Genomic DNA, 23,237 nt, shown 5'->3' with positions numbered 1-23,237 from the left:
TAAAAGTCCAAGATTCCTTTGATTCAGGAAAGCTCATACCCCAAAAATCTTGTTGAAGAAGAAAAAGGGTTGGTTTTTATACCCCTCTTTTCTCTACCCTTTTAAGGAGTTTCAAACTGGCTTACAATCACCTTCCCTTCCCCTCCTCACAACAGACACCCTGTGAGGTTGGTGGGGCTGAGAGAGCTCTAAGAGAACTGACCAAGGTCACCCATCAGGCTTCATGTGAAGGAGTGGGGAATTGAACCCGGTTCTCCAGATTAGTGTTCTCCGCTCATATGGAGTAGTGGGGAATCAAACCCAGTTCTCCTGATTAGAGTCTCCCGCTTTTAACCACTGCACCACGTTGGTCTTCAAGATGATCTAGATGAATCAAATATTTGTATTCTTCACTTGAGAAACTTTGGTAATCTGCTCATGCCTCTTTCTTCTTTTGCTAGCCCACTTTTCAAGTTTTCCCAAAACAAATGGTTAAAAATAATCTGGAGGGAAGATGGTAACCCATGGCAGGCATTGTTTGCACGGGCTGGTGCTTTCGCAGGATACCCCAATTTGCCTCGGAGTTCCTGATTCAAATGTGCCTTGCGTTCCCGGTTCTCGTAACTCTGTTTCCCAGCTTCCTTTGGGAAGCTGCTGGCATATAAATGCTCTTTTGTGCTGCTGCTGCTCTTAGTTGCTTTTTTGCCAGGGCTGAGTTCTCGCCCTCCCCCCCCCCAAATATTGCTCCACCTCTCTTGAAAACTCACCGCTGTTGGTTTCAAAAGTGTAATGTTGCAGGATGTCTAGTCCAGCTTTGTCGGCTTGAGAGACTGTTTTAGAGAGATCATTTAAACAAATGAAAAGGCCACAGTTGGCAATATGCAGATCGTTATTTTATTTTTTTGAAAGAGAAGTTAAAGCTGGCTCGGTTGGTTCTCTTTAAGTATCTCAGGATCATGAGAGCCACATTGTGAAGTTCACGTAAAGTTAGCACATCAGGTTCCGTTTGGGAAGAAAGGTAAGTTCTCCAGAGAAAATTGTTTATTCTCTAGTAGAGCTGCGAAGAGTTGCTGTTGGTTAGATTTCACGTCTGGTTTTGAAATAATCAAGCCTACAGTCGTGTCTTCAGGGTTTCAGTTTTCACCGCTTCTGTTTAGAATGCGCCGCGCGGAACTGGTCTGGCCAGAAATAGAACTGGCAAAAACCGCTCCTGAATGCTGTCGAGGTGGTGCTGCTGTTGATCTCCAGCAAAAGTAATATCTGAGAACGGGAGCGATGACATTTCACATTTTAGATCTTTCAAAGACTTTTACTGTCAGTTTGGACAATAAGAATTGTTGGTGGGGCAGCAGCCTCCAACGGTTAAAACTCAGCAGGTTTAGAACCCTGTGAACTGAGGTATAGAAACTAGCTGTGGAATTTTACAGATGGTTTTCAGTTCAAACAAATAAAATTCCCCACTCCGGCACGTAAGCGTTCTTTTTAAAAATCCCTTTTAAACTGCTGTGCTGTATCTCATGAGTTAGTAATGGAGAACGCTTGGAATATTGCTTCAATCGGGTTGGTGTCCATGGTTTTATATTCCAGTTAAACTTTTCTTCCTTCTCTGTAGATGAATGTTTGACTCAGTAGCACGGACATCTAATTCCAAACAGAACTCACTTGAAGATGCTCATTTTGTAGAAATGCCCTCCACCCTAGAACGCACCCCAGTAATACAATCATTGGTACTGCTCTTTGAGATGGAACCCTGTTGCAAGCTTGTAGCTAGCAAATGAAAAACTATAGGAGATGAGTGATATCTCTCCCAAACACCTGCATTGAGGTGTAGCAGCTCTTAGTTAAGCAAATGGCTCTGGCCAAAGAAATAACAAAAGGTTTACTATCTCACACCTTGCTGGAATGTCACACCTAAAGGAGGCAGAGTCTGGGACAGCCAACAAGGCTAGTATTTTCTCCCTCTTGAGGCAGGAAGACCAGCACTGACCCCCAGAGGGAAATGGTTTCTCAAATGGGGGGTTATAAATTCTCAGGACAGGAAGAAGAAGCTCTCCAGTCGATCTTCTTTTTGGATGGGCACAAGCCTGGAAAGTCTAAATCTCTGCCTAAATTTTGACCATGTGTTGAGGAACAATGGGACAAGTGCCGATTCTGAGAACTAAGGTAACAAAAGAATTTTGAATGCTGCAAGTTCAAGAAGTGTAAGCCTGTCCTAATTAAACATCTCCCTGACCTGGGTAGCCTAGGCTAGCCTGATTTTGTCAGATCTTGGAAGCTGAGCTGGGTCAGCCCTGGTTAGTACTTGGATGAGAGTGGCTACACAGAGGCAGGCAATGGCAAACCACCTCTGAACATCTCTTGCCTTGAAGACCACACAGACTCGCCATAAGTCAGTTACAACTTGAGTGCAAAAAGGAAAAAAAAATAAACATTGTTCAGTATAGAGCCAGTGTGGTATAGTGGTTAAGAGCGGTGGACTCTAATCTGGAGAACTAGGTTTGATTCCCCACTCCTCCACATGAAGCCTGCTGGGTGACCTTGGGCCAGTCACAGTTCTCCCAAAACACTCTCAGTCCCCACGGAGGCAGGCAATGGCAAACCACTTTCGAACATCTTTTACCTTGAATGAAAACCCTACGAGGTGGCCATAAGTCAGCTGTGAATTGACAGCACTTTACACACACACACACACACACACACACACTTTAGAGCCTTGCATGTTTTCACCTTTTCTTTATATCCTTCCTCATCCTGATGTTGAATATTTTTTTGGTTTGTTGCCTTTTCTTATATTTTGAACTCCCGAAGCCTGGTCTCTACACACATACCATTCTTACTCCTGCTTTTCAAAAAACGGCAAAGGGGCAGGGCAGTGGTTGAGCTTGCCGTCCCTTGAGTGTGGGAGCTCAAAGGGGCAATAAATTGCCCCCGTGCTGGCTAGTAGGAGCTGAGTGGGAAACATGGCAGCTGCACGGAGCCTTGAAACTGCAGCGTAGATACAGAAGGCCAGATGTACAGATTCATCAGGAAGGAGATACTCTTTCGGTATTGGTGGCAGGGCTTACTACCCACAGAGACGTTGCTATGCCCTGGGAGTAAGGGGGAAGGGTTGCCTTGCTGGATGGGGACCTGGGATAGCAGTGTGGGCTTTTCCAGTCTCCTGGGACCAGAGGAAACAGGGCTTGCAAGACCATCCTTTCCCAGCATGCAACGGTTTTGAGGTCATCCGGATACAGTCACTGCACTCTGACATGGTGCCAAAGCATGATTTGTTTAGTGATCTTTGGTTAGTCTCTCAGACATACATGACAAACCAAATCCCAGTCGTTCTGCATCTGTGGCCAAGTAGAGAGCCTGCTCTGTGCTTTGACAGTCAGTCCCATGGAGGTTTCATGTACATGAAGCTGCTTTATACTGACTCAGACCTTTGGACCCTTGAGAGCCAGCGTGGTGTAGTGGTTAAGAGTGGTGGACTCTAACTGGATAACCAGGTTTGATTCCCCTCTCCTCCACATGAGCGGTGGACTCTAATCTGGTGAACTGGGTTGGTTTCCCCACTCGTAAACATGAAGCCTGCTGGGTGGCCTTGGTCTAGTCACAGTTGGTCTCTCTCAGCCTCACCTACCTCACAAGGTGCCTGTAAGCCTGATTCTCCTTGCCAGAGAAAATCGGCATATAAAAACCAACTCCTCTTCCTCTTCTTCAGTATTGGTTTTCCAGGGTGTCAGGTAAAGGTCTTCAAGGGCCAACCCATGTACAGTGTGTTACAGTAGACTAGTCTCATTGTTACTGTGGCATGGATCCAGGTAGCCAGGTCAGCCGAGTCAAGGTTAGGGGGCATATTTCCACGATCCTGCATTGAGACTGTCATGTCTACTCCTTGACCATTGACCTATTATTAATCCAACTCATTTGTCAGATGGGGTGCCCCCCCCAACACTGAGGACTTTAAAGAGAGGTATCCAGGGTTTTTCAGAGTACCCCACACCAGTTTATCTTCTCTCCCCTCCCCCGATTCCAAGGCACCAATTCAGATTCCAAGGCACCAATTCATCTTAAAGAGGACAGCCGATTGAGAATCTTGGAGGGTGGTATGTGCACCATTTCAACAGAAACAATAAGGACAGCACTATTTTTTACCAAGCTACTTGGAATCTAAGTCAACACATGAAGCTGCCTTCTACTGAATCAGACCCTTGGTCCATCAAAGTCAGTATTGTCTACTCATACGGGCAGCGGCTCTCCAGGGTCTTGGGCAGAGGTCTTCCACATCACCTACTTGCCTAGTCCTTTTAACTGGAGATGCCGGGGATTGAACCTGGGACCTTCTGCACACCAAGCAGATGCTCCACCACTGAGCCACAGCCCCACTCCGTAGCTCTCCAGGGTCTCAGGCAGGGGTCTTTCACATCACCTGCTTGCCTAGTCCCTTTAACTGGAGATGCCGGGGGTTGAACCTGGGACTTTCTGCATGCCAAGCAGATGCTCTACCGTTGAGCCACAGCAGTCCCTCCTGCGCCTCCTTCCCTTTACCCAACACAACAGCGCGACTGGCTGCTGTTACTTTTCTCAGTTTCCAAAGCTACCGACAGAAAGCTCAAGGAGATACTTTTCCGAGAGTAGGACAGCCCAGTGCCCCACTTGGTGTTGCACAGTTCCTCCAGCCTCGTCAGGACTCAAGTCCACTTTATTTATTTGCATAAGAACATAAGAAAAGCCATGCTGGATCAGACCAAGCCTCTAACACTGAGCCACAGCCCCAACTTTATCACTTGTTGACCTAAGTGGCTCCTTAGTGAAAACACAGAATATGTGAGGCTGTCTCTGGAATTTTTTTTGCATCGGATCGTTACTCAGTTTTCACTTGCAGGGACAGGGTTTGACGATGTATGCAGGATGCACATCTGGAATCCAGTTGTTTGCAAGGCTCTTGTGGCTGCACAAAGGTCACTGGTGGAGGTGGTTAGAAGAGTGTTTCTCTGGTCTCATATTTTTTTTTAAAAATACCTTTTTCTTTCCACGGAGGGAAGCTGATTGGGGAGTAATTAGCCTAAGGAATGACAATTATCAAATTGTCTGATCAATAAGCACTCTGAAACTTATGATTGCCTTTTATTGTATTAATAATAACCCAGGAGTTAGGAAATTTTCCCATTGCAAATTATTGTTTGGTAGCGCTGGATCTCTTATACTCTGTATTGATGTACAGTCTTTTGCAAATTTTACATTTTTTATGCTGCGTGCTAAAACTGTCATCGATAAACGGGAGAAAGGGGCTGACGTTTTAAAGGACTCGGCAGAAAGGGCAGATGGCCCTTTGAAAGACATGGGGCTGGCCTGGATTTAGATGGTTTGAAATAGGGGGGGGGTAGTAGCCACTGGTGGCCCCTTCCTCCCCCAGAAATTACAAATATAAATAATAGAGAGTATAGGTACCAAGTATACTAAAGGCATAAAAATAGAATCGTAGTACCTTTAATGTATGTGTATATAATCATAAATAGCAGTTGATTCATACAGTCTATAGTTTTCTAATATAAATCCAATTTTTACTAGTAAAACTAGCTTCAAAAATTACTGATTGTCACAGTTTAACAATTTCAAATGTCCAACACAATTCGTAAAAGTATATACATAGTATTTCTTTAAGTCAGTTATACAGCTTCTTTGTTAAGTTACTCAAAAAGATGTAAAATACAAAGAAAAATCCAATATCACATAAGTTCAACAAGAAATGTTTTCTTTAACTGAGATTACTCTACAAGTTGAAATATTAATAGTTAATTCATCAGGTAAAGTTCAGAAGGATCAAAGTATTATATTTTCTTACAGAATAAAGTACCATATTAAATAGGTACAACAGTGAATATTTTCTATAACTGTTTGAAATTTCTCTATAAATTGAAATCTTGTTCACGGGAGTCATCAGGTAGTTAATTCTTCAGGTAAAGTTCAGGAAAAAAGATTCTTGCTCCTTCTTGGCTACCCTTCCCAAGTACTAGTAATGTATTTTAATTCCTCCAGAAATTGGTCTGTTAGCCACGATAGCTGTGTGGAGCCTTCGGCATCGGCAGGGTTACCCACCCAAATCGCCATTGCCGGTGGGAAGGGGGCCAAGTGGGCCAAGTGATCCTCATGCCCTTGGTAATTGGCATCAGGATGTCCACTGTTGGAACAAGATGGTAAACTAGACGAACCTCTTGTTGGGCCCGTTGTCTGTTCATGGTGGTGGAAAGTGGCATCAAGTCGCACCTGACTTATGGCAACTCCATTGGTTTTTCAAGGCAAGAAGAAGAGCTGGTTTTTATATGCCAACTTTCTCTACCACTTAAGGGAGACTCAAACTGGCTTACAATCACCTTCCCTTCCCCTCCCCACAACAGACACCCTGTGAGGTAGGAGGGGCTGAGAGAGCTCTAACAGAGCTGGGACTTTCCCAAGGTCACCCAGCTGGCTTCGTGTGTAGGAATGGGGAAACCAACCCAGTTCACCAGATTAGCCTCCGCCGCTTATGTGGAGGAGTGGGTATCAAACCCGGTTCTCCAGATCAGAGTTCACCGCTCCAAACCACCGCTCTTAACCACTACACCATGCTGACGGAGGGAGTACGTGCATGCCGAATCCCTGTAATTCATTTCTCTAAACTGCCTCCCAAAAATAAATAAATAAATGCCAACACAATGTGCCGAAAACCCAGAATTATGTGTGTATGTATAAGAAAGGCAATTAAACCTTAGAATGACATATAAAGCTACAGCAGCATACTATGGTATTATGACAGAAAGAAAATAGAACGGCTTCAACCCCAGAACAAACCGCCTGTCGAAGCAAGCAGGTAGAAACCATCAATCAGAGAGACAATGAAAATCAGTCAAGTGTCTGACAGAACATAAACGTCTTCACTTATCACTGAAAGCTAGAAAACGGCCCAGATCAGACGCCTTGACAAGCGGGGATCTCTGCACTGCTGTGCCATCAGGTAAAAGTCCCGTTTCAGGAGTGCCCTACAAATATCCCCTCCTAGAGGAATCAAGCCTGGAAAAATGGAGGCTATCGTACTTTGGTCACATTATGAGAAGACAAGACTCGCCGGAAAAGACAATAAAGGTAGGAAAAGCTGAGGGCTGCAGGAAAAGAAGACGACCCAGCGTGAGATGGATTGACTCTATAAAGGAAGCCACGGGCCTCAGTTTGCAAGACCTGAGCAAGGCTGTTAATGATAGGACATTGATTCATAGGATCATCGTGAGTCGGAAGGGACTTGACTCCTCCAACACCACATTTTAAAGGAATCTACTTTCTTCCTGTCAGCTTTCTTCATTGTCCAACTTCCACACCTATACATAATAATAGGGAATACTATGGCATGAATTAATTTGATCTTGGTCGCCAGCAATACATCCTTACACTTAATAATAGCATTGGATAAACCCTGAACTGGATCTGTTTAATGCTTAACTGTTCACAGTGGCTAAATGGAACCTCTGTATTCACAGGGCCAGTGTGGTGGTAGAATGCTGGGCTAGGATCTGGGAGAGACGGATTCAAATACTTCATGCTTAAAAGGCCAGTAGTGGCCCCAATCCGTAGTTCTTTGCATTGCCTGGTAGAGGGTTGCCTGCATTGCCTGGTTGCCCGAGTAGCCACAGAAACTTAACACTCTTGAACTGTCATAGAATCATAGAGTTGGAAGGAACCACCAGGGCCATCTAGTTCAACATGCAGGAAATTAACAACTATCTCTCTTCCATGCCCACAGGTTGGCAACAAAAACCCTGTCTTCCTTCATCCTACAAGGAAAACAGTACATTGCTACTCAATCTTCTGCAGAAAGTAAACCATGAGACCTTATGAACACTACATGTTTGGGTTTGGCTCCTACTTTTTTTTTTATTGCAGTTTGATTTTTTAAAATATTGTTGGGTTTTTTTTAAACACACTGTGTAAGCTGCCATTGTGGCAGGATAGAAAGTTACTTCCTTTATCTTAATATAGAGTTTCTGGTGCTAGAGTGTCCCTGGATTTGGTTGCGTAGGCGAGCCAAAGATCAGGCTTGTTGATGTTGGTAAGAAACTCAAAACAGATAAAAGGAAGTATTTCTTTACACAAGGCATAGTTAAATTGTGAAACTCCCTGCCCCAGGATGTGATGGCTGCCAGCTTGGAAGGCTTTAAGAGGGGAGTGGACATGTTCATGGAGGAGAGGGCTATTCATGGCAACTAGTCAAAATGAAAATTAGTCATGATGCAGTCCTATTCTCTCCAGGATCAGAGAAGCATGCCTAATCTATGAGGTGCCGTGGAACAAAGGCAGGATAATGCTTCTGCAGTTGTCTTGCTTGTGGGCTTCCTGTTGGCACCTGGTTGGCCGCTGTGTGAACCACCTGCTGGACTTGATGGGCTTTGGTCTGATCCAGCATGGCCTTTCCTACGTTCTTATGAGATAGTCCAAATGGATACTAGTCATGATGCATCCCTATTCTCTCCAGGATCAGAGGAGCATGTCCATTCTATTAGGTGCCGTGGAACACAGGCAGGATAAGGCTTCTTCAGTCGTCTTGTTTGTGGGCTTCCTAGAGGCCCCTGGCTGGACTTGGTGGGCCTTGGTCTGATCCAGCATGGCCTTGCTTATTTTCTTACGCTGTATCTTTGATTTCAGTTAGTGGAGCCTTCTGTACTGGTAGAACCTCCTTGCCTTAAGGAAAGCCAAGAGTCTCAAACATGTGAACATAATTAACCCTTGGTAGTTATGGGAGCCTTTAGAAATGCAAAACAACTTCTAGCTGCCAAGTAGGGTAATGGCCCCTGGTGGCATCCAGAAAATAGTGGCCTCTCCGTTTTCATGGTGGGGCCTTGGGGGTGTGTGTTATTATTTCACCTCATTTCCCATTGATGTGGGCTGATGCTTACTGGTGAACTGATTTGTGTTCTTCCATAAAAGGCAAAGACCGTGGAAGTGTTAAAATGGATTTGTCCATTTCTCTCGCACAAAGTTTGGTAACAGAAAACCATACAGGCAGGCCTTTGAGGCCGATTCTGAGGCCTTTGCTGCCAAGCGGCAGATAATTCAAACCAGCTCGGTTGAACAAACAGGCATGAGATCCAAGGGGAGGGGTGGAGGCTGTTTTAAAGGGTTTTCAGGAAGGCTTCTTGAACGCCAGCCTGTTTTTGCAGTGGAAATTGTGAGTTTTAAATATAGATATAAATACATAAAAATACTCTTCCCCCCCTTACATGAATCCCACCTCTTGCAGTGAACAGGATAGCTGAAGGAGGAGGAAGAAGAAGAGTTGGTTTTTATACGCCGACTTCCTCTACTACTTAGGGAAGAATCAAACCGGCTTGCAATCACCTTCCCTTCCCCTCTCCAAAACAGGCACCCTGTGAGGGAGGTGGGGCTGAGAGAGCTCTAAGAGAGCTGTGACCGGCCCAAGGTCACCCAGCTGGCTTCACGTGGAGGAGTGGGGAAACCAACCCGGTTCTCCAGATTAGCGTCCGCCGCTCATGCGGAGGAGTGGGGGAATCGAACCCGGTTCTCCAGATTAGAGCCCACCGCTCCAAACCACTGCTCTTAACCACAGCGCCATGTTGGATCTGAATGGTCCGGATAAGGCCTAGAGAGGCATTTCATTCCTTGTTAGTGTTCTTTGTTTGTGTATGTGTGTATGAAATCTGAAACGCCCGCGTTGCTATGCTCTCGTTGGCATCCAGCGTTTGGCTGGGAGGGGGTACAAAGGTGTTCTGGCCTTCCAGAACTGAGCCGAGAGGAAGGCGGTCTCCCCTCCGGCGTTCCCCAGCTTTGAGAGGAGCGCCACCCCCGACCTTTCCCGGGGTGCTTTTGAGAGCCCCCTCTCGGGCTTGACCTGTAGGAGTGTAGGAAGCTCTCCCAGTGAGTCTGCTGGCAAAAGCCCATCGCTGGGATGTTGTGGCTGGCGTCAGCTGAGGGGATCGGCCAGTGTCGGGGCTTTGGGACGGGCAAGTCGGACTGCGGCTGTCCTTTCCGAAGCCTTAGGTTGGCCAGGCGCGAGAATTCATAAAAACAGGGTGTCTTGCAAATAGGAGGTAAAGATGTTCTTGAAATCCAGATTGATTCAGAGGTTTTGTGCTCTAGATTAAATTTTTGCTTGTGTGCAAGTTTTATTGAGGGGTTTTCCCCCTTTTTCGAGGGGTTTCATAATTTGGAGGGGAATTCATAAAAACAGGGTGTCTTGCAAATAGGAGGTAAAGATGTTCTTGAAATCCAGATTGATTCAGAGGTTTTGTGCTCTAGATTAATTTTTTGCTTGTGTGCAAGTTTTATTGAGGGGTTTTCCCCCTTATTGAGGGGTTTTCCCCCTTTTTGGAGTGCTGGATTCTTCTTTCCTCATTCCCCCCACCCCGTGCAGCAGGATTTTTTCCTTTGTGGCCGATTCCCTCCTTCTGTCCTGCAGTAGTCTCAGTGGAGCTATAAATAACTCTGTGATGGGGAGGACATTTTTGGTTGATGCTGAATGGTTGTCTTTGTTGCCAGTGGTTTTTGGGTCAGTTCTGCTCTCTCTCAAACCCACCTTACAGGGCTTCTGCGAGGATAAAATGGAAGGGAAGTCCCACATTTGCTACCTTGAGCTTCGCGGAAGGAGGGTGGGATAAAAACACTGCATTTTTTTTTTTTAAAGAACAAGTCAAGAAGCCAGCTGTCGGTAAGCCATCTTAAGGCCGAGGGTGTTGTTCCAACTTATTTCCCGTGCAATGCATCATCAATAGCCCAAACGAATTATCTTGGTGACCTTTAACTTCGCTTGGAAAGTCCTTATAACAATTTTGGTTTTCGGTGGAAAGGTGAGCACTTAGAATTCTGGCCACAGCAGCCGTCTCTTTACCTTCCAGGGTCTATTTGCCTTCATGCCTCGGAAACATTAGAGCTCAAAGCAATAGGCCAGAAGACAGAAACTTTTCATGCCAGGCGTGCGCGGTGTTTTTTTTCCTGTTCGTTTCCCCTCTGTCTGCGAGCTTTGGGGCCTTTTGTTTCTTGTGGGCCTCTGTGAGTTTTTGTGCGGTACGTTAATTTGTTTTGGCGGTCCCATTCCCCCCACCCCTGAAACGGCCCAGAAAATCCTGGAAGCTCTTTATGTGCTGCCAAACTCAAATAGATGGTTTGGGTGTCTAATGTGATGGATTTTACAGTATGTTCCCATCTAATAACTCTCGCAGTTTGCCTCCTTGACGTTGGTGGTTTTAGGTTACCATTTCCCTTGTTGTGAATCAAAGTCTTGCCTACTGAAACAAAACTAAGGCAGAAGGAACGAGGGTGGAGTTAGTGTGTGGCTCTCCCACTTGGTATTGCATTAACTGCTGGCACCTGCTTCTGATTTCTTGGTGGGACCGGAGAGTTTGCAAACCTGCCTGCTGGAATATGTCAATTTGATTTCAGAATTGCATTTTCTGTTGGATCTTGTGAGTTTAGAAGAAAAAGAAGAGTTGGTTTTTATATGCCGACTTTCTCTACAACTTAAGGAAGAATCAAATCGGCTTACAATCACCTTCCCTTCCCCTCCCCACAACAGACACCCTGTGAGGTAGGTGAGGCTGAGAAAGCTGTGACTAGCCCAAGGTCACACAGCTGGCTTCATGTGTAGGAGTGGAGAAACAAATCCAGTTCACCAGATTGGCTTACGTTGTTATCTGTTGGTTGCTATCCTGTCTCAGCATTCCCTGCCTGGTGAAGCTCATTAATCTTATTATGGTCAGCAGGGAGTGCTCCTCCTGGGCCTGCAGTCTAGCACTCCTTATTCGGTCATGTAGCTGTGCCCTGAATCTCCTGTGCCTCTGCTCCAGCAGTGGGGGGGGGGCCTCTCTGGTGGCCCTGCCTGTGGCTGGACCTCTGACACAGGTGAGACTCCTGTGCTGGGTGGCTGCAGACATGGGGAGGACCCATCTGCTGCTCTGCCTGTGGCTGCTCCTCTCTTTCATAGCCTTCAGCTTCAAGGTCTTCATCATCTGAGGAAGCACCAGCAGGCTGACCCAAGACACCACCTCTGTTCATCTGCCCTGACCTGGGTGGCCCAGGCTAGCCCAATCTTGTCAGATCTTGGAAGCTAAGCAGAGTTGGCCCTGGTTAGTACTTAGATGGAAGACCACCAAGGAAGTCCAGGGTTCCCACGCAGAGGTAGGCAATGGCAAACCACCTGTCATGTTGCAGGCGAGGAGTGAGTGCCTGAAGCTGGAAGTGTAGTTTGAAAAGCAGTCCAAGGTCATTCACAGTTCAGGCAGAGTCCAAGTTATCAACACAGGCAAGAGCAATCCAAGGCATTACTCAGGGTCAGTCCAAGAAGTCAGGATACCAGGAATCCAAAGTACAGCAGGGAGACAAGGCTGATACACACAGAGGTTGGTGACAAGTTGTTTGCACAACAAGCCTGCTTAAGTAGGCCTGGGGTGAACAAGCTGTTGCTTGTTATCCCATCTCAGCACTCCCTGCCTGGTGAAGCTCTTATCACTGTCAGCAGGGAGTGCTCCTTGCTGGGCCTGAAGTCTAGCACTCCTTCTTCACTCATGTAGCTGTGCCCTGAGTCTCCTGCGCCTCTGCTCCAGCAGCTTTGGGGGGGGGGTTCTCTGGGGGGGTTCTCTGGTGACACTGCCTGTGACTGGACCTCTTGCACAGGTGAGTCTCCTGTGCTGGGTGGCTGCAGACACGGGGAGGGCCCCACTGCCTGTGGCTGCTCCTCACCCTGCAGCTGCTCCTTGAAGCCTTCAGCTTCAAGGTCTTCGTCATCTCAGGAGGCCCCAGCAGGCTGACCCATGACATGTTATCTACCCCTCTGACAAGTTTTCCATCTCTCCCATCCCCCTTCCTGCATTCTCTACCTTGGAAAACTGCAGTATTTCTCCACAGTGGAGACCAAAGCAGTTTACATTGGGGTCCACTCCTCCTTTTTATCCACACAACAAACCTGTGAGGTCGGTTAAGGTGAAAGTATGTGACTAGTCCATAATCATCCAGTGGGCTTCCACAGCAAAATGGGGATTCAATCCTGGGTCTCCTAGCAGGTGAAGACTTTGGTTTCATTTGGCGTTCCTCAATGACTCGTCCTTCCTAACCAATGCTTTAATTCTGTTTTTGTGTTTTGGGTGTATTTGAACTCTGTTTTTAATTTGTTTTAATGATGTTTGTTAGGGGTGGTTTTATTTTTATTTATTTTATTGGACTTATAGCCCACCTTTCCCTGCAGATGCCGGGCTCAGGGCAGCTCACAAAATAATGACTATACAATAAAATGTCGTAAGCACGTAAAAGCAATTAGTTAAAATGGCCCTCTAAGATAATCAAGTATAACATCAGATATTCCAATGGCTCTTGGCTTGTGATATAAGGCTGCAGAAGGGCCTGCAGTAGCTCGAATAAAATGCAGTCCCTGCAGATGGAATGGAAATTTTAAAATGTGATTTTTATCATGTATGCTTTAAATGGTTAGCCGCCTTGGCGGCCTTCGTATGAGCAGAAAGGCGGGATTCAGATTTTGTAAAATAAAAATATTATGCCTGTAAATGAAATACCACCTTCTACATTGGTAGCTTTACTAATACAAGGAAGAATATTTATTTGCAGCCTTAGCAATGGAAGAGACAATTTTGTGATTAGGGTTTCCGACCTCTAACAATAAAGACTTCTGTTTTTGTGTGTTCTCTCTTGCAGATCGCGTTTTCACAACACAGTAACTTTATGGACTTGGTGCAGTTCTTCGTCACCTTTTTCAGGTACTCTTTACTCTAACCAATTAAAATCTTCTTGTCTTTTTGATCGGCACAGGTTGAGTATCCCTTATCTGGACATGGATATCCAGACTAATCCAAAAACCAGACTTTTTGAGCCAGCAAACAGGCATTACTCACATGCGCCCAGCAGCACCATTTATAGTTCATTGTACACAAAAAATTTAAAAATATTGTTGAAAATTACATTCAGGTTATGTGTACAAACTATATATAAAAAGGTAAAAGTAGCCCCCTGTGCAAGCACTGGGTCATTACTGATGTAAATGGCGTCACATCCTGCCATTTACTAGGCAGACTGTGTTTACGGGGTGGTTTGCCATTGCCTTCCCCAGTCGTCTACACTTTACCCCCAGCAAGCTGGGTACTCATTTTACTGACCTTGGAAGGATGGAAGGCTGAGTCAATCTTGAGCCGGCTACCTGAAACCGACTTCCGTTGGGATCAAACTCAGGTTTTGAGCAGAACTTTTGACTGAAGTACTGCAGCTTACCTCTCTGTGCCACGGGGCTCCTTATATATATACACACACACATATATGAAACATAAATGAATTTCGTTTTTAGACTTGGGTCCCATCTCAAAGATATCTCATTATGTTTATGAAAAAAATTCAAAATGTTCCAAAATACAGAAAAATCCGAGATACAATCCACTTCTGGTCCCAAGCAGTCAGGATAAAGGATACCCATCTGCAGTAATTCAGAATATGCTGATAGCATCACCTTTATATGGGAGAACTTCAGCCGTCTCAGTGGCCCTGACGAGGGCCAGAGAGGCAGGTCGCAAATGTTGTGAATAAAAATAAGAACAGCAGATATGTTTGTACGAATGTTGTATGAATGTTGTACGAATTGTACGGATGTTGAATATTGTACGAATAGTACAAATGTTGAATATTGTACAAATTGTACGAATGTTGAATATTAACCCTCTGGGGCTGGGTGTGCAATGGGATGAGATGGTCGAGGGGGTAGAATTGGCCTGTGTTCCCATCTAGACTGCAAATTAAGGAATACATGTTCACAGTTTCCCTACATTATTAATACCCTGTAAATGGAGAACTTGCGCACCACGGGGAAGGCTAAGCTAGAACATTTCTCCCTGGTGTGCTATTTCTTAAGTTTCAAGAAGTTTTTTTTTAACCTGTATTAAGAATGTGATCGCCTTACCTGAAGCAGGCGAACATTGTTCCATTTATTCCGCCACCTCGTTTCTTCCACGGGTAGACCACGCCTGAGAAGTCTGCAGTCAAAGGTTTGGCTGGTTTTGACTAAAAATATGAACTTCAACCCCTCCCTTTTCTCAACCATTTTACATGGTGGCTCGTATTTTGGCACCCCCTTACCATCAAGGGCATGCAATCTTTCTGGTTCCTGGGGCAGTGGGCTTATTTCCCTGGGGCCCTGCAGTGGCCTGTGTACCACCCCTCTTGTCCATAAGCTCTCCTCTGTGAGGATTTCATGCAACTTCTGAACTAACCCCTCCATGTTGCAGCATGGTGCTCTTTCTTAGCATTTCATGGCTGATCCTTCCTCCTTAGGACTTAGGATATTGATGAAAATTCTGTGGCGTCAGAACTGTTCAGCCGGTGGTTACAATAGGCCTTGCAGACAGGCGATAGCCAGTTGGACCCAGCGTGAAGCTCTGTCGGATCTCACGAGGAACATACTTACTTCTCTTGCAGGGTCGACAGAATTCTGTTTCTTGGTTTGGCCAGTCAAGTACTGGAATTCTGTAGAACAAAGAACAATTTCCTGTCTGGATTGATCTGCAGTCATAAGGGTAGAAAAATATAATAACCTCTAAGCTGTGTTGAGAATTTCTGTACTTTCACTAATAGTGTGTTGTGAACAATTAAGCAGTGCTTTGTGGCGAGCCCGTGGGGCTTTCAAGGCAAGAGGTGAGCACAATACAAATGAACACTTTCATCAGCTCAACAAAAACTGATAGACACCCCGATTACTAAGGAAGAATTGCAAGAAGCGATTTCGAAACAAAAAATTGATAAAACCCCAGGACCAGATGGTATTACTGCTCTATTTTACTGACTATTTAAAGGAAATATTATGGGACCCCTTTTTTCACTTTGTAATACAATTTTAGACAATGGATTATCCCCTGAGATGTGGTCACACGCTTTTATATCATTGATTCATAAGGTGGGAAGAGACCCAGAGAAAGTCTCAAATTACAGGCCTATCTCGTTATTGAATGTGGACTACAAAATTTATGCCTCGATTTTGTCAAATAGACTCAAGCGGATCATTAAAGATTTAATACATGGAGACCAAGCAGGCTTTGTACCAGGAAGACAAATCAAGGATAATATTAGGATATTACTAGATTCTTTAGAATACTAAGCAGAATAACCAGCATAAAGCAGCTTTTATTTTTTAGATGCTGAAAAAGTGTTTGATATGGTCTCTTGGAGAAAAAAATCTTGGAGAAATTGAACTTTGGTGAACGTTTTATGAGAGGCATAACAGCTATATACACATCACAACAAGCAAAAATTCTGGTTAATGAATCAATGTCAAATAATTGTTTAATACAAAAAGGGACAAGACAAGGTTGTCCTTTATCCCCACTACTGTTTATTCTGGTGTTGGAATCTTTATGTTGTAAGATAAGGGCAACAGAGGCCATCCGTGGTCTACAGATTAAAAAACATGAGTTTAAAATGAGGGCATTTGCGGATGACCTCTTACTAATTTTGGAAAATCCAACACAATCAATGAGTAAACTGATGGATATTTTGAATGAATTTGGTCAAGTCTCAGGGTTTAAGATTAATCAAGAAAAGACAAAAACAATATTCATGAATACACCGAAAGCTGAGCAGATGGACTTTGTATCATATACAGGATGGGAAAAGACTACCAAAATTAAATATTTGGGAATTTGGATTTCTATAAAAAACAAAGATTTGATCACAAATAATTATATTAAACTTTGGGAGACGATCAAGAAAGATATGATAATTTTGGCAAACAAAAAACTCTCCTTGGGATGTATATCGACAGTTCAAATGAATATTCTACCGAGGATACTTTTTTTATTTCAAAATTTACCTATTAGTTCCTATGTAAAATATTTTGAAGAATGGAAAAAAGACTTATTAAACTATATCTGGCAAGGAAAAAAATCGAGAATCGCTTATAAACATCTTGTGGACTCTAAAGATAGAGGAGGTTTTGCACTTCCAAATTTCCAATTGTTTGCTGAGGCGGCTGCTTTGGTATGGTTGAAGGACTGGATCAATATATCAAATGCACGATTACTTGATTTAGAAGGTTTCAACAATATAAGTGGATGGCATGGCTATTTATGGTATGGTAAAATCAAGATTCAATCATCATTTTGGAACCATAGAATCAAATCCTCTTTACTGAGAATATGGACGAAATACAAACATCTCTTGGAACCAAAGACACCAATGTGGATATCATCACAAGAAATATTGACATTATGCCCACTTAGACCTGAACAATTTGTTACATATCAAGACTTATTGAAATGGGATGGTAATAAATGTTATTTAAAAGACTACCAGGAGGTGAAGGATGTTTTAACCTGGTTCCAATATCATCAAATTAATTCTTTTTTACAAGACCTGAAATCAGGTTTTTCCAAGGACAAGTCACTTTTTCACAAATCATTATTGGATAATAATACCCAATTAATCTCCAGGATGTATAAACTGTTACTGGAAATTTATTGTGAACAAGAAAGAATTAAACCAACCATGATTAACTGGGCACAAATTTTGGGTTATGATATTCATTTGGACAAATGGGAAAGATTGTGGACTAGAGATTTAAAAGGTATCCACGCACAATCAATGAGAGAAAATATTTACAAAATGATGTATAGGTGGCACCTGACACCTAAGAAAATGGCGAAGATGTACAAAACGATGTCTCCAAAATCCTGGAAATGTAGTACAGAAGTTGGTTCGTTTTATCATATGTGGTGGACATGTGACAAAGCGAAAAACGTTTGGGATATGATCTATAATGAGATAAGACTGATCATTCAGAAAAATATACCCAAAACGCCAGAGATGATGTTACTAAGTATGATTCCGAATAATATTTTGACTCAAAGAACGTTTTTTATTTATGCCACTACGGCTACAAGATTGTTATATGCAACTAAATGGAAATCGACGGATACTCCAGAGAAAAAAGACTGGATATTAAAAATGCTGGAACTGGTGGAGATGGCGAAATTAACTGCAATGATAAACCAAAAAGACAATGAACAATTTTTGGGAGAATGGGAGGATTGGAGGAACTATTGTGAACAAGAATTACATTTTGCGAAAATGGAAAGTTACTCTTTAACTTGATCCGTAATGTACTACTTTTGTAATTGGTTGAGAAACTAGAATAGATACTTTATGGAAGAGTTAATGGTAAATTAGGTATTTAGAATTACATAAGGATCAAAACTACAAACGATAGAACATAATACTTTATTTTGAGGTAGACGGAGGTGGTGGGGAAGTCAATACATATATTAATAAATTTATATTTAGAACAACTAATGGAGATTTTTTATGTTTAAGATTTACACTTTCAGTGGTTGTTAAATTGTTGTTGAATTTATACTTTAAAAATCAATAAAAATCTATTTTTTAAAAAAAGACAAGAGGTGAGCAGAGGTGGGTTTGCCATTGCCTGCCTCTACGTCATGGCCCTGGTCTTCCTAGGTGGTGTCCCTTCCTAGTACTAACCTGCATGACCCTGCTTAGCTTCCGAGAGCTGATGAGATCGGGCTAACCTGGGCCATCCCAGTCAGGGTAAAGATACCTTACTGCATCCCGAAGTCTTGTTCTGTCTCTCCGTGCCTTTTCACATGCGTCTGTGTGTCCACAAATATTTGTTCACGACAGCCGATGTGCTGCAACTAAATCCAGCAGCAGGAAAGAATTTGCCGGTGTTCTTGCACTGATAACTGGCGTAAACATCCTCTTGCGAAGATCCACATGGCGGCTTGTTTGTACACATACCGAGAACCAATATTGACCTTTGGTGATGGCTGTTTGCCGGCGGGCAGCTCCAGAGGAGGGGAGCTGGAAGGAACTGAACTTCTTCTCAGATTCCTTTCAGAAATTAAAGTGGGATTTTTTCACTTTAGTTGTATTTCTCTCATCACTTAGTTCTCATCTTTATTCACAACGCCTGCCTCCATCTATTTACTGTTGCCTTATTGCTTTCTGTGCTACAAAGCCGTATTTCCTGTTGCATTTGCATTTTCTATATTTCTGTGATTTGCTTCCTGAACTTTTTTTTTTAAGTATTAGAAGAAGAGTTGGTTTTTTATATGCCAATTTTCTCTACCTTTTTTAAGGAGAATCGAATTTGGGGAGGGGCTGTGGCTCAGGCCTCTTCTTGGCATGCAGATGGTCACAGGTTCAATCCCTGGCATCTCCAGTTAAAAGGATCAGGCAGTAGGTGACTTGAAAGACTTCTCTTTGCCGGAGACCCTGGAGAGTGCTGCCAGTCTGAGTAGACAATACTGAACTTGATGGGCCTGGTCTGATTCGGTAGAAGTCAGCTTCATGTGTTCAAACTGGCTTACAATCTCCTTCCCTTCCCCTCCCCGCAACAGACACCTTGTGAGGTAGGTGAGGCTGAGCGAGCTCGAAGAGGACTGTGACTGGCCCAAGGTCACCCAGCAGGTTTCATGTGGAGGAGTGGGGAAACAAACCTAGTTCTTCAGATTAGAGCCCACCGCTCTTAACCACTACACCATCCCGGCAACCAGAGGTATTCCAATGTGAATGCGGGGCTTAACCCTTTCCCGTCCGAGCTGCTGATAGATAGCCTTGGAGTTGGCCACCTGTATTGCACCTCTTTTTTTTTCTTTATGAGAGGAGGATTTGGGAAGGGGCCGTGGCTCAGTGGTAGAGAACCCCCTTGGTATGTTGCCCCCATAATGGGATGTGGTTCTTTGGCGCATCTGCGTGTCTAGCACATGTGGCACTTCTGTGTACCAGGGCAGAATACGTCTTTAGAATAAAAGCTGGTTGTTCATAGTACTACCCTCTTAGATCAGGGGTGTCGAACTCCTTTGTTATGAGGGCCGGATATGACATAAATGTCACTTGGTCAGGCTCGGCCATGCCTCACCAGCCCAGATTTTTTTTGGGGGGGGGGACGGGAGGTGGCTGCCTTGGCTGGCTCGCAGGCTGGATATGAGCTCTCAAGGGGCCAGATCTGGCCTGTGGGCTTTATGTTTGACTCCCCTGTCTGAGATACCCTTCCCATTACAAAGGAGATGGGGCGAAAAGACCTCCTCCTTAATAGGTCTTTCAGCACTTGCAGGAGTGTGCTGCCCCCCTGTGGCCATACTTTAAGAACTGGCTATGTCTCTTCCCAAAGGGGGTGTGTAATGTGGAAAAATTGGGTCCTGGGTGTTGTGCCTATTCCCTGGTTCTCTCAGTATTGGGAACAAAGAGATGCATGCCAAGTGAGGAGAGAAGAGTTTACTGTAGAGGAGCATCAACAGTCTAGTAAATACCCTAAATTTATTCATGTGATTTTATTTATACCCTGCCTTTCTCCCCAGTGGGAGAAAGTGGCTTACATCATTCTCCTCTTCTCCGTTTTATCCTCGCAACAACCCTGTGAGGTAGGCCAGGCTGAGAGAGCAGGTCTGGCCCAGGGGCACCCAGCAAGCTTCACTGGCACGAGTGGGGATTCGAACTTGGGTCTGCCATATACTACTACGACACTCTTAACTGCAACCCGCACTGGTTCACCCTTCGCAGGCTCCGTGCTCTGACCTTAGTGAATCTTGGCCAAGGGGAGAACAGTTATTGAAAACATCTGTGGTGTTTTCGGCATGTAAATATTTTGTATGTGTTTAATTTCTAGGTTTTGATGTGGAATTTTAAAGGTGTGTTGCTGTGATTTAAAATGCTGGCCTGTAGAATAGCCTGAAGAGGAGAAGACTGAGAGGGGATATGATAACCATCTTCAAGTACTTGAAGGGCTGTCATAGAGAGGAGGGTGCCGAGTTGTTTTCTGTGCCCCAGAAAGTCGGACCAGAACCAACGGGTTAAATTAAATCAAAAGTGTTTCCGTCTAGACATTTGAAAGAACTTTCTGACAGTTAGAGCGGTTCCTCAGTGGAACAGGCTTCCTCAGGAGGTGGTGAGCTCTCCTTCCCTGGAGGTCTTTAAGCAGAGGCTAGATGACCATCTGTCAGCCATGCTGATTCTATGACCTTAGGCAGATTGTGAGAGGGAGGGCATCTTGGCCATCTCCTTGGCATGGAGTAGGGGTCACTGGGGGTGGGGGAAGGAGGTTGCTGTAAATTTCCTGCATTGTGTAGGGGGTTGGACTGAATGACCCTGGTGGTCCCTTCCAGCTCTATGATTCTATGATTCTTGGTGCCTCTCCTGCCCTTTTGTCAAAACTCAGGAAAAGCAATCGTTTCTTTGTTTTCTGGCTTTCCTGCCAGAACACCTCATACCACCTTGGGACACATTTTTGGGTATGAAAGCAGGTCCTTTGGCCCCCATTATGTATGTATGTCCTCGGACCCACCATACCCCCCCCCATTCTGTGGGCTTCCCCTCGCTTCCAGAAATGCTGGTAATTTTTCCTCTTCAGCGCTGCTCTTGTGGACGTCTTCTCCAGGACTGGGAAATGAACTTTGGCTCATTAGCTGGAAGATCTTTGCAAGAGTTGATTAAGTCAACCTCGATAGGATCATTGGGTGCTGTTTTACTAGATGAACTGTTCCCTGTCTTGATCTCCATGGTGTAGTGATTATGAGTAGTGGACTTTGGAGCGGTGGACTCTGATCTGGAGAACCGGGTTTGATTCCCCACTCCTCCACATGAGCGGCGGAGGCTAATCTGGTGAACTGGATTTGTTTCCCCACTCCTCCACATGAAGCCAGCTGGGTGATCTTGGGCTAGTCACACTCTCTCAGTCCCAGCTATCTCACAGGGTGTCTTTTGTGGGGAGGGGAAGGGAAGGTGATTGTAAGCCAGTTTGGTTTTTCCTTAAGTAGTGGAGAAAGTTGGCATATAAAAACCAACTCTTCCTCTTCCTCTTCTTCTACTACTACAACGAATTTCTATACTACTGGTCTGCGGTGTGTAGTGGTTTGTCATGCTGCATAGTTAACAAAGAAGAGAAAAAATAGTAAATTAAGGAGGCTCTGGACAGACATACTGTCATATGAGGGGTTTGCAGATGTAGAAAATAAGTTGTGTAGTTTTGCAGGATGCAACTGAAATGGGTGAGCTGGTGCTATCCCATGGGAAGGATGCTGGATTAAATTTGGGTTCAGACTCCCAGCCTATTCCTATTTGTTCGGCCTCACTTTCCCGTCTGAAACATGGGATTACGGTGACCTCTCTCGCTTAGGTTTTTATGAGGATTAATGATAGTATTTGACTAGAATTTGTGCAGTGCTTTGGAGACCGAGGGGTTGCATAAATCTCTGTGGGCGAATCAACCCATACAAGAAGGGTTCATTTTCCAATTCAGCTGGTCTTATATATATATAAAAAAGAGTTTACACCTGAGGTTTAAAAAGAAACAGAAACAAGCATTTCTGATCGAAAACTCCCTTTGCATATTTTTTCACCCGATGGTTCAGATTCCTCAGCTGCGTGAGACTTTTTCCGGTTTTGTCTTCTCTGCCAAACGATAACTTGGAGAACCGGCGTTGGCATCCTGAAGTGTGAAAGGTGGTTGATGGCGTCCCATATTGACTGTTGTTCTCCCTTCTGAGCGGCGGCAAGTTCTCGCTTGTCCCACATTTCCCATGCCAACACTGCACCACCTTAGAAGATGGTGACATGAATCTTAATGTTGCCAAGTGCTTTAAGTATTGTTAGCATCTGTTGACAGGAAGTTCACGAACGACAATGCTATTTTAGTTGGTCCAATTTTACGTGTTCCCAGTTCGCAAAGAAGGGATAATTAATTGTGGTGCTCATTTTTTCTCTGTCCCTCTCTCTCACCTTTCAGCTGTTTCTTGTCTCTGCTCCTCGTGGCCGCCGTGGTTTGGAAGATTAAGCAGAGCTGCTGGGCGTCGCGGCGGAGAGAGGTGGGTTGCAACGACGGAACCGCTCGCTTCTGCCGTGACCTGTAAACTGCATTGTCAGTTTCTTGCAGGTGGTCCGGCAGGAGTCGCTGAGTGTGCACCTGAGCTGGTTTGTGTTTTGTGAGGGGTCATGTCCAGGATTCTTATCTGTATTATCAGAGTAAATCAAAATATAAGCATTGCAGTGTTAACAAATCTAGTGCCCTTTCTTTTCTGGCGAGCAGCCCAGGTTCTCCATTGTGGGGAATAATAAGCCAAACTAAAATTGGTTGAACCCTTGTATAAGAAAAATACTTGATAGCGAGGAATCACTCCCATCTTAGAGCTAGATTCAAGACCAGGAGCACCTTAGAGACCAACAAGATTTTTGGGGTCTAAGCTTTTGAGAATCAAAGCTCTCTTCGTCAGATATTTTAACTCTGTAAAGCTCAT

At 44.4% G+C, this 23,237-nt stretch overlaps 1 protein-coding gene across 1 annotated transcript in view; it reads left to right on the top strand.

The window, feature by feature from the left end:
* The window catches only part of ATRN (attractin), a 176,162-nt gene that overhangs the window by 120,769 nt on the left and 32,156 nt on the right, over positions 1-23,237 (top strand). The window contains exons 25-26 of the mRNA XM_056855209.1: positions 13,651-13,712; positions 22,730-22,808. Coding sequence (XP_056711187.1) covers positions 13,651-13,712; positions 22,730-22,808 — 141 coding nt within the window. The remainder of the gene's footprint in view (positions 1-13,650; positions 13,713-22,729; positions 22,809-23,237) is intronic.

This window comes from Euleptes europaea, chromosome 9, assembly GCF_029931775.1.
Source record: "Euleptes europaea isolate rEulEur1 chromosome 9, rEulEur1.hap1, whole genome shotgun sequence".
Lineage (NCBI taxonomy): Eukaryota > Metazoa > Chordata > Lepidosauria > Squamata > Sphaerodactylidae > Euleptes > Euleptes europaea.
This window is presented reverse-complemented; position numbering and strand designations above follow the sequence as displayed.